Source organism: Miscanthus floridulus, chromosome 19 (genome assembly GCF_019320115.1).
Source record: "Miscanthus floridulus cultivar M001 chromosome 19, ASM1932011v1, whole genome shotgun sequence".
Lineage (NCBI taxonomy): Eukaryota > Viridiplantae > Streptophyta > Magnoliopsida > Poales > Poaceae > Miscanthus > Miscanthus floridulus.
In genome coordinates this window covers 105,487,001-105,499,643 of record NC_089598.1, presented here as the reverse complement: position 1 = coordinate 105,499,643, position 12,643 = coordinate 105,487,001, and the positions used below count along the sequence as shown (strand labels likewise).

The 12,643-nt window shown below is 44.4% G+C and overlaps 1 protein-coding gene and 4 non-coding genes across 5 annotated transcripts; all 5 read left to right on the top strand.

The window, feature by feature from the left end:
• The first annotated feature begins 606 nt into the window (after positions 1–606).
• Positions 607–4,249, top strand: LOC136528234 (large ribosomal subunit protein eL30-like). Its single transcript, XM_066521166.1, has 5 exons — positions 607–725; positions 936–1,041; positions 3,241–3,342; positions 3,824–3,892; positions 3,976–4,249. The coding sequence occupies exons 1-5, from the start codon at positions 705–707 to the stop codon at positions 4,014–4,016; spliced, it is 339 nt and encodes a 112-aa protein (XP_066377263.1). The 5' UTR covers positions 607–704; the 3' UTR covers positions 4,017–4,249.
• Positions 1,548–1,643, top strand: LOC136530096 (small nucleolar RNA Z103). The gene has a single exon (XR_010777599.1). It is a non-coding gene; the product is annotated as a small nucleolar RNA Z103 (small nucleolar RNA).
• On the top strand, positions 1,739–1,834 carry LOC136530088 (small nucleolar RNA Z103). The gene has a single exon (XR_010777591.1). It is a non-coding gene; the product is annotated as a small nucleolar RNA Z103 (small nucleolar RNA).
• On the top strand, positions 2,350–2,445 carry LOC136530102 (small nucleolar RNA Z103). Its single transcript, XR_010777604.1, has one exon. It is a non-coding gene; the product is annotated as a small nucleolar RNA Z103 (small nucleolar RNA).
• On the top strand, positions 2,562–2,657 carry LOC136530090 (small nucleolar RNA Z103). The gene has a single exon (XR_010777593.1). It is a non-coding gene; the product is annotated as a small nucleolar RNA Z103 (small nucleolar RNA).
• Positions 4,250–12,643: the final 8,394 nt, after the last annotated feature.

The window sequence follows — 12,643 nt, the reverse complement described above, 5'->3', positions numbered from 1 at the left end:
TATGTATCTAGAAAAAACCAAAACATCATATAATTTAGAATAGAGGGAGTATTGTTTTTTTTTTAGAATCGTATTGCTTAGACATCCACTATGGTATGAACTTAGACAATTCATTTCATGTAAGTTGTTAGGAAAGTACATGCGGGGTTCACATGTATATCAAGGTCCACAAGATTTTGATATGATCTTAATATTATGGAGGAAATTGCATGACTATTAACGATGAATTATGCACAAAATAAAATCCCTCTTGGTCATTATTTCCATTCTAACAACTTAAATGGCTCATGTATGTATATATAAATAATGTATATATTATTTTTCACATAGGAATATATATTTCCTTTCACTAGGGGTATATTCACAACATGATGGGCTGTCTTGCAGTTTCTTTTCTACCAGAAAAAACAGAAAATATTTTTTTGGAGGGAAAGAGATAAGTTTTTGGTTCTTTTGAACGTAGAGGGAGCTTGGAAGGAGGGGACAGAGAGAAGTTGCAACCATATTCTGCGACAGGGCCCAAAGAACTCCTGTAATGTAAGCCCATTCTACAAAGCCCACAGCGGGCAAACCCTCAGGCGCCCTACTCTATAAAGAACCAAACCCTAGCACCCTCCCTTCCGCCTCGCAGTCATCCCCGAGAAGGAGCCGCCGCCGCCGCGCGAAGCCGCTTCGACGCCGTCAGTCCTCCTCGGGGCGCAACCATGGTGGCCGCAAAGAAGACGGTAACGATCCCATGCCCCGCGCTCTCACGTCTCTCCTCCGTATCTCTCCCAGGAAGCCCCCGTTTCTCCCACCTGTTTGTCGATCTGCCGCCGTCTTCCGGGCGGCAGAATGGCATCGGAACCTGCTGCATTCTGTCTGGTTGCGTTTCTAGTCTTGCAATTTCTGTTCTAAGCTCTGTTTTTTCGTTGTCTGCTGTTGGTTTTGTGCAGAAGAAGTCCACGGACAACATCAACAACAAGCTGCAGCTTGTGATGAAGAGCGGCAAGTACACGCTCGGCTACAAGACTGTCCTCAGGACCCTCAGGAACTCCAAGTGTAAGGAAGCTCTCCCTTGTTATATGTTTCATGGATCTTAGATTAACTCTTTAGGAAGGTGAATCGGTGCCCATGGATGTATGCTTATGTTACTAGATCGTAGATTAATCATGTGGGATGGTCAATCCGTTCCTATGGACGTGTCCATGTTGTTGTTTTTTATTGCTCACCTTAGAAGTGAGAAGTGCCCACTGTATGTTCATATGTGATAACCATTAGTTTCGCTATCATGTTCATATGGGCTTATGTTGTTGCTCTCTAGCTGGTGTTGCATTATGATTATGCAGATGTACTGTACCTTTTTTAGTCCAACCTAAGTGAACAGTCTTACATGTCACAATGGGAATACGACTTTGAGAGAAGGAGAATAGGGCATTGGGTTCATGACCTCAGCTACTATAACTTTGTGGCTACATGGACGCCCACCAAAATATTCTCTGGACAATGTATTTTTCTGGACATGTTATCTGAATGTTTTGCCCCTCTATACCTTAATGTTATCAGTGGAGGATATGACGACCATTTCCCCAGATGATCGACAGTGAACATACTGAGCGCTATATTTTCTCATTTGAGAAAACCAAGCCAGAATTCTGATCCTCCATTTTTCGTGTGAAGTTCTTGTTTTGTTGCCTCTTGACAAAATTGATGTTTCTTTTTGTGCTTTTTTGTTCTCTTGACTGAGTTGCATACTCCAGAGGATATGATGACCCTTTCCCCAGATGATCGACAATGAACATACTGAGCGCTATAATTTCTCATTTGAGAAAACCAAGCCAGAATTCTGATCCTCCGATTGTTCCTTGGAAAAACAATTTCTCTGGCTGTTTTGTTGATTTACTTTTTTCTGTTACTTTTGTACACAAAGTCTGTTGTCACTGCTTGCTCTTTTGAAGTAACTATGTATTCTTAGTAGCTATTTTTAAATGTGACTGTCGTTTGAGTTTTGCGTTGAAAACTGATTACCAATGGATGAATTAAAATGGCCATTGTGTATGAGTCAACGCCACAATGATCCTCCCCATGTCGTGCATATATGGTACCAGTGCCTGATATCACTGGTTGAGCATGAGTGTGGATATCTTCTGACTGATTTATGTTTTAAGTTAATAGTGTTTTTGTGGATTGTGTTGTGTATTGAATATCTCCTGTCCAGTATTTTAGATGATGTAATTTAACTCCTTTTCTTTGCGTAACTGTTCCTTCCACATGACAATACTTTCTTTAATTTTTTATGTGAGTACATACAAAAGAGTACTGACATGTTGTCTGAATATTTTTCCCCTTTATACCTTAATGTTATCTGTGGAGGATATGATGACCCTTTCCCCAGATGATCGACAGTGAACATACTGAGCGCTATAATTTCTCATTTGAGAAAACCAAGCCAGAATGCTGATCCTCCATTTATACAGAAAAAATGTTTCTGAATTTCATGTAGTGCTTGTTTTGTTGCCTCTTATCAAAATTGATGCCTCTTTTTGTGCTTTTTTGTTCTCTTAACTGTGGTGCACACTTCAGAGGATATGATGACCCTTTCCCCAGATGATCGACGATGAACATACTGAGCGCTATAATTTCTCATCTGAGAAAACCAAGCCAGAATTCTGATCCTCTGATTGCTTCTTGAAAAACAATTCTTTTGTTGATTTACTTTTTCAATATACTTTGGGGTATCAATATTCTTAGTGTTCTGATGGAGTCCTTAGCTTTTTAATCTGTTAGCTTGTACACAATGCCTGTTGTTACTGCTTGCTCTTTTTTGAAGTAACTATGTATTCTTATAGCTATTTCTAAATATGTGGCCGTCATTTGAGTTTTGCATTGTAAAGTGATTACCAATGGATGAATTTTGATGGCCATTGTGTATGAGTCAACGCCATTATGATCCTCCCCGCATGGTGCATATATGGTACCTGTGCATCATATTACCGGTTGAGCATGAGTGGGGATATCTTCTGACTGATTTATATTTTTGGTTTATAGTGTTTTTGTGGATTATGTTGTGTACAATTGTTTTGAACATATCCAGTCTTTTAGGTGGTGTAACTTGACTCCTTTGCTTTGCCTAACTGTTCCTTCCACATGACAATGCTTGCTTTAAATTTTTACTGTATGTCGTTTACAATAGAATTCACACACTATCATTTGTTATATAGCATGCCTGTAATATGCCTAAATCAATCTATTGATTTACAGCAAAGCTAGTGATCATTGCTAACAACTGCCCTCCGCTCCGGAAGTCTGAAATTGAGTACTATGCTATGCTGGCTAAGGTCACAGTCCACCACTTCCATGGAAGTAAGTTAGCATCTCTTACTTTTGGTTCTTTAATCGATGTTGCATATGATCTAGTGAAATGTCGAATTTTCAACTGTAAGTAGGCATGGTACCTTTTCATTTAGACCCTGATTTAAATATATTTTGGAATGTCTAGCCAGTTGCAGAAAAGCACAAGAATCAGTGATAGACCTAGGGGCCATTGCAACCTCATATATGCATGTAAAAGCTCAAGTTAATAAACAAAAATCAACTGGTAAAGATCATTTTGGCTTCTTTGAACGCATAATTGTTACTAATTGGCTCCTAAAAATATATTTATGGCTCTGCCTCTAACAAGAATTTACATTTTAAGGTAAGTCAAGTAATTGCTAAGAGGAATAACTAAATGATGTGCATAGCTGGTTCCTATCGATGTATTTTGAGATAGGGTTGTGTTTATCTAAGCAATTAACTATTTTTGCTACAGTTCTGAAATTAACTCCATTTTCTTGTTTTCCAGACAATGTTGACCTGGGAACAGCCTGTGGAAAATACTACCGTGTCTGCTGCCTCAGTATTATTGATCCTGGTAAATGGCTCCTCCATATTACAGGTCAATTTGATGTTTTGATCAAAATATGGATATGAAGAGTGGTTGTATTCTGTTTTCAGGTGATTCTGATATCATCAAGGTTACGCCCAGTGAGCAGTAAGGAAGCCACACCAGTTCCTCTTCTCCACCTAGCTTCTGAACTGTTCTAGTGTTGTGGTTGATCTTGCTGGACTTGTTCTTTTATTGTGTTCGACAGCAATATGCCAGTAAACAGAGTTCGTGGGAAACATTGTCTTGGATTGGATATTTTGTTCCTGGCATTTGGCACTGTTGAATGGATCTTTCGGCTGAATGTGCTCGGATCAGAGCTGTTATTATAGTTTTCTTTTTTTTACTGTTATGCCATTATTATCTATTAATATATTATGGTAAATCTGTATCATCTCTTCTGTTATTCCACATTGCTGCTGCAAACAAGGTACCTAGACACCTAGTCGATGGTTTTGTGTTGTGCCTTTGCTATCCTCGTTTATGTTGCGATGGTTTCAGTACTAAGAAGGCCTTCATTGTACCACTCTGTCCAAGCGATGAGTATTTGTAGCAATGGTCCCGTAGGTAAGTGGTGATACGTCCAAGCGATCAGTATTGATAGAAAAGGTCCCGTACTTAACTGGTGATTGTGATACTACCGAATTTATAAGAATATTCCTCTAAGAGAAGTTACAGGAATAAGAGCAGAATATTTGAGGGTCCGAATGCCTCGTGTGTTCTGTAGACTGTAGGTACTTGAGAAGTACTCCCTCAATTCCAAAATCCAAATCTTATGCGGCTGAGAACATTTCAGACCTGGAAGGAAACACAGGGACTGCCAGCGGACCCCCTCGGCGAAACGAAAAGTGGAGCAAGCAAGCCACCGTGTCAGGCTTCCTAAAGCTCAATTGCTGACGCGTCGTTTATGCCCAACTCAGTGTCGGGTAGCTGGGGCTTCTTGATCTAGGACTGTGATGGCGATGTGGTCGTATCAGGAAGGGGAAAGATAGATCATGGGCGAGTGCGTCCGAATGCCCTGCGGATAGTGCTGCCCCAGCCCATCTCCCCGCGCCTGCCACCGCTGCACGCGCATGTCCGTCCCTCTGCCTCGTCCCGCCCCACACGCGTACCCGCTCCGGTCTGCCTCGCCCTGCATGCACACCCCGACTGTGCCCACCACTTCTTCTCCCTAACCTCCTCTCTTGGCACTGGCGGGAGCCCGAATGAGGATGAGCACGCCCCGTCTCTAGGACCCCAGCCGTGCCGTGCGCCCCGTTTACCAGCCCCCGGCTCGCTGTGCCCTTCCCTCAGCGCCTCGGACGTGCCCTCGTGACTCTCTAAACATATCTCTGAAACACGAAACACTTGCAACATGAACACACGTACAATATAAGTGTGAAGCAGATGAAATATTGGGAACATACAATTGCAACATATGTATGAAACATATGCAACATTCAAATAAAACGCTTACAACATGAATACTTACTGCAACATAAGAATGAAACTGCGAAAACATTTGGAACATACTCTTCCAACATATGTGTGAAAAATGAAAAATATTCAACATCCAGATCAAAACGCATGTAACATACATCTGAAAACAGATGAAACACCTTGAACAAACGCTTGCAACATGCCTCTGAAACACTTGCAGCATATAGAACATCCCAATCTATTTTTACAACATCCATATGAAAACACTTGCAATATACTTCTGAAACACTTGAAACATACGTTTGCAACATGCGCTTTCAGCGCAACATGTCCTTGATGCTTGGGAATGGAGGCTCGTCGGCGCGTGGAGTTCACTGGTGTAGAGCTCATTGTTCCGGTGGAGAAGGCCGTGGTAGGTCCTGTGGAGAAGGCTGCGGCGGGTCCGCGCGCTAGAGAAGCCCGAGGCGAGCGGGTGGCGCGGTGGAGAGGGAGGAAGACGGGCCGCCATGCTCTAGCGCGGAGGAGATGCCGGTCGGCGGAGTGGAGGCATGACGGAGAGGTAGGCGCGGTGGAGAGCGCTTTGCGGAGGCAGCGCAGTGGAGCATGGTCGCAACGCTGAGGCGAGGTGAGTTTTTTCTTTTTTTAGAATGGTTGGGGCAAGTGGATGAGCAGATAAGATACGGTTGTTGGGCTACGTTGCGGCCCACCATTGGCACCGTCCGAGCGGGACGGATGCCCCATACCCAACATTATCTGCTTTTCCAGGCCGAACTCAATGCCTATCTCCAGGGTATACAAATGGCAATTGATTTGGGCATTGGGCGGCTAATTGTCAAGATAGATGCGAAGATGATGCTGTTGTGGGAGTGTTGATAGCTAAGATTAAGACACTAGTGTTTTCTTGTTTTTATTAGTTTTGAGTGCTCGTCTAAAGGGAGAGATTGTAATAGAGCCGCTCATGAGTTGGCTGTGTTGGGTGATCTGTGTACTTAGGGAGAGAGCAAATTATAAGCTCTATTCCTGAAAACGTTTGTGTAATTGTTGCTAACGATCTGTTGGCAGTTGAGTAATGAAATTAAAAAAAATCCAAATCATAACAAGTTTTAGCTTTTTTAGATATATAAATTTTGCTATGTACATGGGTTGAGTTTGTTAGTGATCTAGATTCTCGTAGAAACGTTTTTCAGATCTAGATTCTCTCATCTCGATGATGAATTAGAATGACTTTGAGACATCATTTTGCTCGTATTTCGTATCCTGATTCAAAAAAGAATATTTTTTCATAAAAACATATAAATGTAATATGCTTCAAAAATAGATTTTTGGGTGAAGAATATATTAAATATAACCCATTTTAACTTATTGCACTTGAAAAGGTTTAAGTAAAAAATGATAGCTAGTGCACAAGAGAAGCAAGAAACAGAAACACTCAAAACATCTTATAATTTGGAATGAAGGAAGTACCTTATTCAAATTGTCGATAATCACAAAAAAATACTTCCTTTGTTTTCAAATAGTTTTAGTTTTGTTCTAAGTCAAATATACATCTATAATGTATATATTATATTATAGAAATTCATTATCAGAACATACATGCCACCGCTGCACGCGCATGTCCGTCCCTCTGTTTGCCTCGTCCCGCTCCACACGCGGTACCCCGTCTGCCTCGCCCCGCACGAGCACCCCAATTGTGCCCACCAGTTCTCCCCCCTGACCTCCTCCTCTCTTGGCACAGGCAAGGTTGAAAAAGGCGCTAGGCGAGATCTAGGTGGTGACCCTTCGCCTAGAGCCTAGGCGCGCCTAGGCTTGCCTTGGCGTTTCCTAGGCGAGTCTGAGAACCACAGCAGAGGAGGGAGGAGGCCAGGAGCAGAGGAGGGAAGAACAGAGGAGGAGGCAGCGGGGAGCAGAGGAGGCAAGAACAGAGGAGGGAGGAGATGAGGAGCTTGGCTGCTTGGGGCACGGGAAGACTCACCGCAGCGAGGGAAGAGTCCGAGCTCATGGCGGCCGGGCGTCGATGGAGCAAATCGGGGTAGCGCGACATGAGCTCAACTGGCGGTGGGAGTAGATCAGGGAGACGCGGGGCGAGCTCGACCGGTGGCGGGAGCAGATCGAGGTGGCGTGGGGCGAGCTCGACCGGCGGCGGGAGCAGATCGGGACGGCACGAGTCGAGCTCGACTGGCGGCGGCGATGAGAGCTCCTGGTCCCTCTCTCTTTCTCCAACCCTAGCAGTGGGCCTATACTTAGTCAATGAGGCCAACAAAGCAGCCCAAGCCCATCCAACCGACCAACCCTTGTCCGGTTCTCAACTTCTTCATCCCTCCATCCATTCGCACTCTCCTGCTCAGCCGCCGCTCACACCTCCGCCACCCGATGTCTCCAGCTCCGCCCTCGCCGCTCGACGTCCCCTCCTCCCCCGGTGCCGCCCAACGTTCCCTCCCTCTGCATCGCCCGACGTTCGCACCTCCGCCTCCGCCGCTCGGCCAACATCCCTACCTCCTCCACCTGACCTCCTCCCTCCGCCGGCACCACCCAACATCCATGCCGCCTAGGGTATCGCCTACCCCCCTAGGCGAGGCGGTACCCCTCTGCCTAGCGACTATGCGCGCCTAGGCGGGCGCAAAATAGCGCCTTGGCAAACATTGGGCACAGCGCGGGAGCCCGAATGAGGATGAGCACGCCCTGTCCCTAGGACCCCAGGCGTGCCGTGCGCCCCGTTTATTGGCCCTCGGCTCGCTGTGCCCTTTCCCCAGCGCCCGGGACATGCCCTCGTGACTCTCTAAACATATATCTGAAATACGAAACACTTGCAACATGAACACACGTACAACATAAGTGTGAAGCAGATGAAACATTGGAAACATATAATTGCAACATATGTGTGAAACATATGCAACATTCAAATAAAACACTTACAACATGAATACTTACTGCAACATAAGAATGAAACTACGAAAACATTTGGAACATACTCTTCCAACATATGTGTGAAAAATATTCAACATCCAGATCAAAACGCATGCAACATACGTCTGAAAACAGATGAAACACCTTGAACAAACGCTTGCAACATGCCTCTAAAACACTTGCAACATATGTAACATTACAATCTACTTTTACAACATCCATATGAAAACACTTGCAACGTACCTCTAAAATACTTGAAACATACGTTTGCAACATACGCTTTCAGCGCAACATGTCCTTGATGCTTGGGAATGGAGGCTCGTCGGCGCGTGGAGTTCACTGGTGTAGAGCTCGCTGTTTTGGTGGAGAAGGTCATGGTAGGTCTCATGGAGAAGGCTGCGTCGGGTCCACGCGCTGGAGAAGCCCGAGGCGAGCGAGAGACGCGATGGAGAGGGAGGAAGATGGGCCGCCGTGCTCTAGCGCGGAGGAAATGCCGGTCGACGGAGTGGAGGCGCGACGGAGAGGTAGGCGTTGTAACACCCCGGTGTTATGCAAGCATTTAGGCACTGCAAATCATGCATATTGTGCATCATCAAGCATCCTAAGTATCCATGCCTAATTATGTAAATAATAACTAAAACCATGCTTCGAAACATATGAAACATGCTCGTGAAACATGAATGTTGCATACACTTGTTTAGAGTTGTTTTTGTCCTAATTATGCTTGCTAGGTTAGTAAAACATGTTTGGCTATAACTGTAAATCATCTAGAATTATTTAGCACAATTTTTGGAGCAAAGTTTGTATTCAAACTTTTGACAAAATATGCATTTGAATTTTTTATTGAAAATAGTAAAAAATCCTCCCTATTTAGCTTTGGCTTCCCAATTCAAAATCTATGCAAAATTTTTAGTTGGTCCCTAAAGCAAAGTTGTAGAGGATTAAATTCTAAGCAACTTTTTATTTTTGGGACATTTTCAAAAGAAGTAATTTTCTTGCTCAAAATGCTACTTGAAAACTGATATGGAAAATTCATTGAAAACAAAAATTGAAAAAAATTGTTTCTCTCTTTTAACAGGCCGCTGCCTCACTTCTGGCCCGCCAGCCAAAGCCGACCCAATGATCCACCCCGCGCCGCGCCTTCATCTTGGCCCAGCCCACCTCGCGCGCTGGCTCCTTCTTCCCCCGCGCGCGCGTACGTGTCCGACCGCGTCAGGCACGCCGCGCCGCGTGGCGAGCGTATGCCGACGACGCCGGCCGGGTGGCGTTCCGTGGCCCTCGCAAGCAAGCGCGCCTCGCTGTTTTCAAGCCATCGTAGCTCTGCTTCTCCCTGCACTCTTCATTTCCTCTCCTGCGCTGCCTCTCTGCCTCGCCCCGCACCGAGCTCTGCTCGCACCGCCATCGCCACCGCAGCCCCGCCGGCAAAATTGGCCGCCGGTGGTCCACCATTGCCCACAATCAAGCACGCGTCGCTCTGCCTCGCTCCCTGGCACCTGGTGCTCGCTACAGGGACACCATTTGAGCAAGGTATTGCGGCCTTGCGTGTTTTCGCCGTCGTCAGTCATGGCACCGCCGCGCTTGGCCTCGCCGTGGAAGAGCTTCCTCCATCCCTTCTCCTTCCCATTGAGTTACCTACTCAGGTTCGCCACCTTCTTGCAGACCCAGCGCGCATGCTCGCTTGCCCTGACCTGGCTGGCAATGGCCACCGGCTCGCTAGCAGCGGCCGCACCGCCGTGGCGTCTGGAACGCCGGCGTGGCGTGGCGTCTTGCCTCGGCCGAGCTGGGCCAGGTCGGCCTTGGGCCGAAGCCCCGAGCCAGGCCGTCGCCCTTCCCCTTCGTTCGGTTGCGCAGGCCGAAAGTGGCGTGGGCCAGTTGTTCCCATGGGCCGGCCCAGTAGTAATAGAAAAAATACGTTTTCGATTTTTCTTTTATTATTTGGGAAGAGAAATACTTTGGAAAATGTTTATGTACTCATTTTGGCTCCAAATTTGTTGAAACAAATTTTGCTAGGTTACTTGTCATCAGATCTACATGATAAAAATATTGTATGCCATTTTTGAGATACTTTTATGTAGAGCTTTATTTAATCCTTGATATTGCTGATATCTTGTAAAATGTGTTGTAAAAACCTATATGTATCAGAAAAATATGCTTCCAAGTTTGTTACTCTTCTTGTGTAATGTACTTCCTAGGAAAAATATATGCCATGAATATCCTATAGAAAAATTATGAGATGTAGTTCAAGTGCCTTTAATGGCTGATTTTTGTTATTTTTGCTAGAGAGCAAAATTTGTATAAAACATGCATGTGATAATTTTTGTACAGTGATTATTTACTGTTTAGAACCTAGGAAAAATACTAAATCTGTTGTTTGACACTTTTCATAATACAAAGTATTTTCATGTTCATAATTATGCCATAGCTTGTCATTTTTTTGTAGGCTATTCCACTTATCCAAATGCCATAAAAATCTGGTGGTAGACTACTTAGGGTAGTAATGTGCTATGGTAATTTTCTAAGATTTTTCTAAGCTATAAAAATAGATGTTGCTATTCAAACCTATTATTAATTAGGGTTTAATCAAATGTTGTCTTATGTATGATTAAGAAATTAGTGAAGCTTTAGTGTATCTTTGAAGCATTTAATGAGATGTGTTGACTCAGCATATTAGTAGTAGAAGAGAATGCAGTAGATGACATGTGCTTGTAGTATATGTTCTTGGATGATGTTGACTACCTTTCATTCAAGCATATCCATTGTGTTCATTTCATCCGATGCACTTTTTGCATAAGCACTTACGCACATGCATCATATAGGATCGCAAACCAAGAGCCCAGTCGTCATATCCGAGGAGCCTGAGGAGCAGCTCGAGGTGCGGCCATAGAAAGTGACCGAAGCAGACGAGGAGGACGTTGAGGAACTTCTGGAGTGTCCCGATCACCGCCCGAGCTCCTTCGAGAGAGGCAAGCCCCAGAGCATTTTTCTCCCCGGTTTGCAATTATTAATTAAATGCTTTACTTTAATTGATGCATTACGTTCAGGAGTTGTTTGCAACCGTTGCTGCATTATACCTTGTCTACCTTTGTTATACTATATCCTTGTTACCCTGGTATCCACAGTCGAGTCAATGCTTAGCTGGCTTAGACCAGTAGAAGTCGGGTGATTTCCTGTCACCTGCGAGCTATAGGTGGTTACCTAGATCTGCTTGGATAACTATGTAGTCATGGTATAACTAAGTGTTAAATGAAGTTGAGACCGGACGGAGACTTATAGAGTTTTGGACTGTAGTGCTTTCTATCTGTGTCGATTAAGGACCGACCGTTGTTGGGCCTCAGGTCATGTTGAACGCATGCCTTACATTTAGCTGGCTGAATAAAGTACCTTTCGACCGCGAAGCTGGGAGATTATTTGGGCCGAGTAGATTGCCCACAGCGCACTGTGCTGGAGCAGGTGTGGTAGGACACGGGGGCGCGATGATAAGACCAAAGGGCAGTCGGTCGGCCCCCGGGTACATGTGGTTCCTAGCAAACTCGAGATTCCTGAATAGTTGACTGGGTGACCGATACCTCACTTTAGCGGGTGAGTGAGGTTTGTGTAAGGAATAAATCACCAGCTGGTTAGGAATCAATTCGAATCGTCATCACTCCTGGATAGTGAGCACTTGACTTGAGTGACTTCATCGTAGTAATGTTGATCGAACACTTGGACAGTTATAATGAATATGACATTATGAAAGTTGTTAATGATCATTGGTTATCATTATTTGCTTGCTCACATGCTTGCTCTAGTATAGATGCAAATATAGTCGATAGGTTAATAATAATTAACTTGACCATAATGCTTTTGGAAAGGTTCTTGAAATGCTAAAAATGCCTCTTTTTGCAAAGGAGTCAGCTACCCTACTATAAAGCCCTTCATAATCCTTGGTGTCATTTTATTTTTGGTTATGTCGAGTAAGTCTAGTTGAGTACCTTCTCGTACTCAGGGTTTTATTCCCACTTGTTGTAGATGGGCAGATGTATTACGGCTACTATATCAACTGCCTTTATCCTACGATGGGTGATGCTTAGGACCATGGGCATGGTCATTCCTTACGTCTCATCTGATGCTTTTGTTGAAGATGATCATTAGCTGGCATTGTATTTGAACTCCGTGTGAGTGTGTGTGGTTTTGAACAAATGGCTTCCGCTACTTCTATTTAAACTTGTTTTGTAATAACTATGTTTAAACTCTGATGTATCTGAGATGCGAACTTTTATGTAATATGTGATGGTGACCGCTAAACTTATTACGATCTTGGCTAGTATGTGAGTTGGTTTGAAATCCTTCGTGATTTCACGGACTACCGGGTTATACGGGCTTAAGTTTGCTAAATCGTCTGCTCTGGCGGGTGATTTTCTTACTTAATTTCGTATA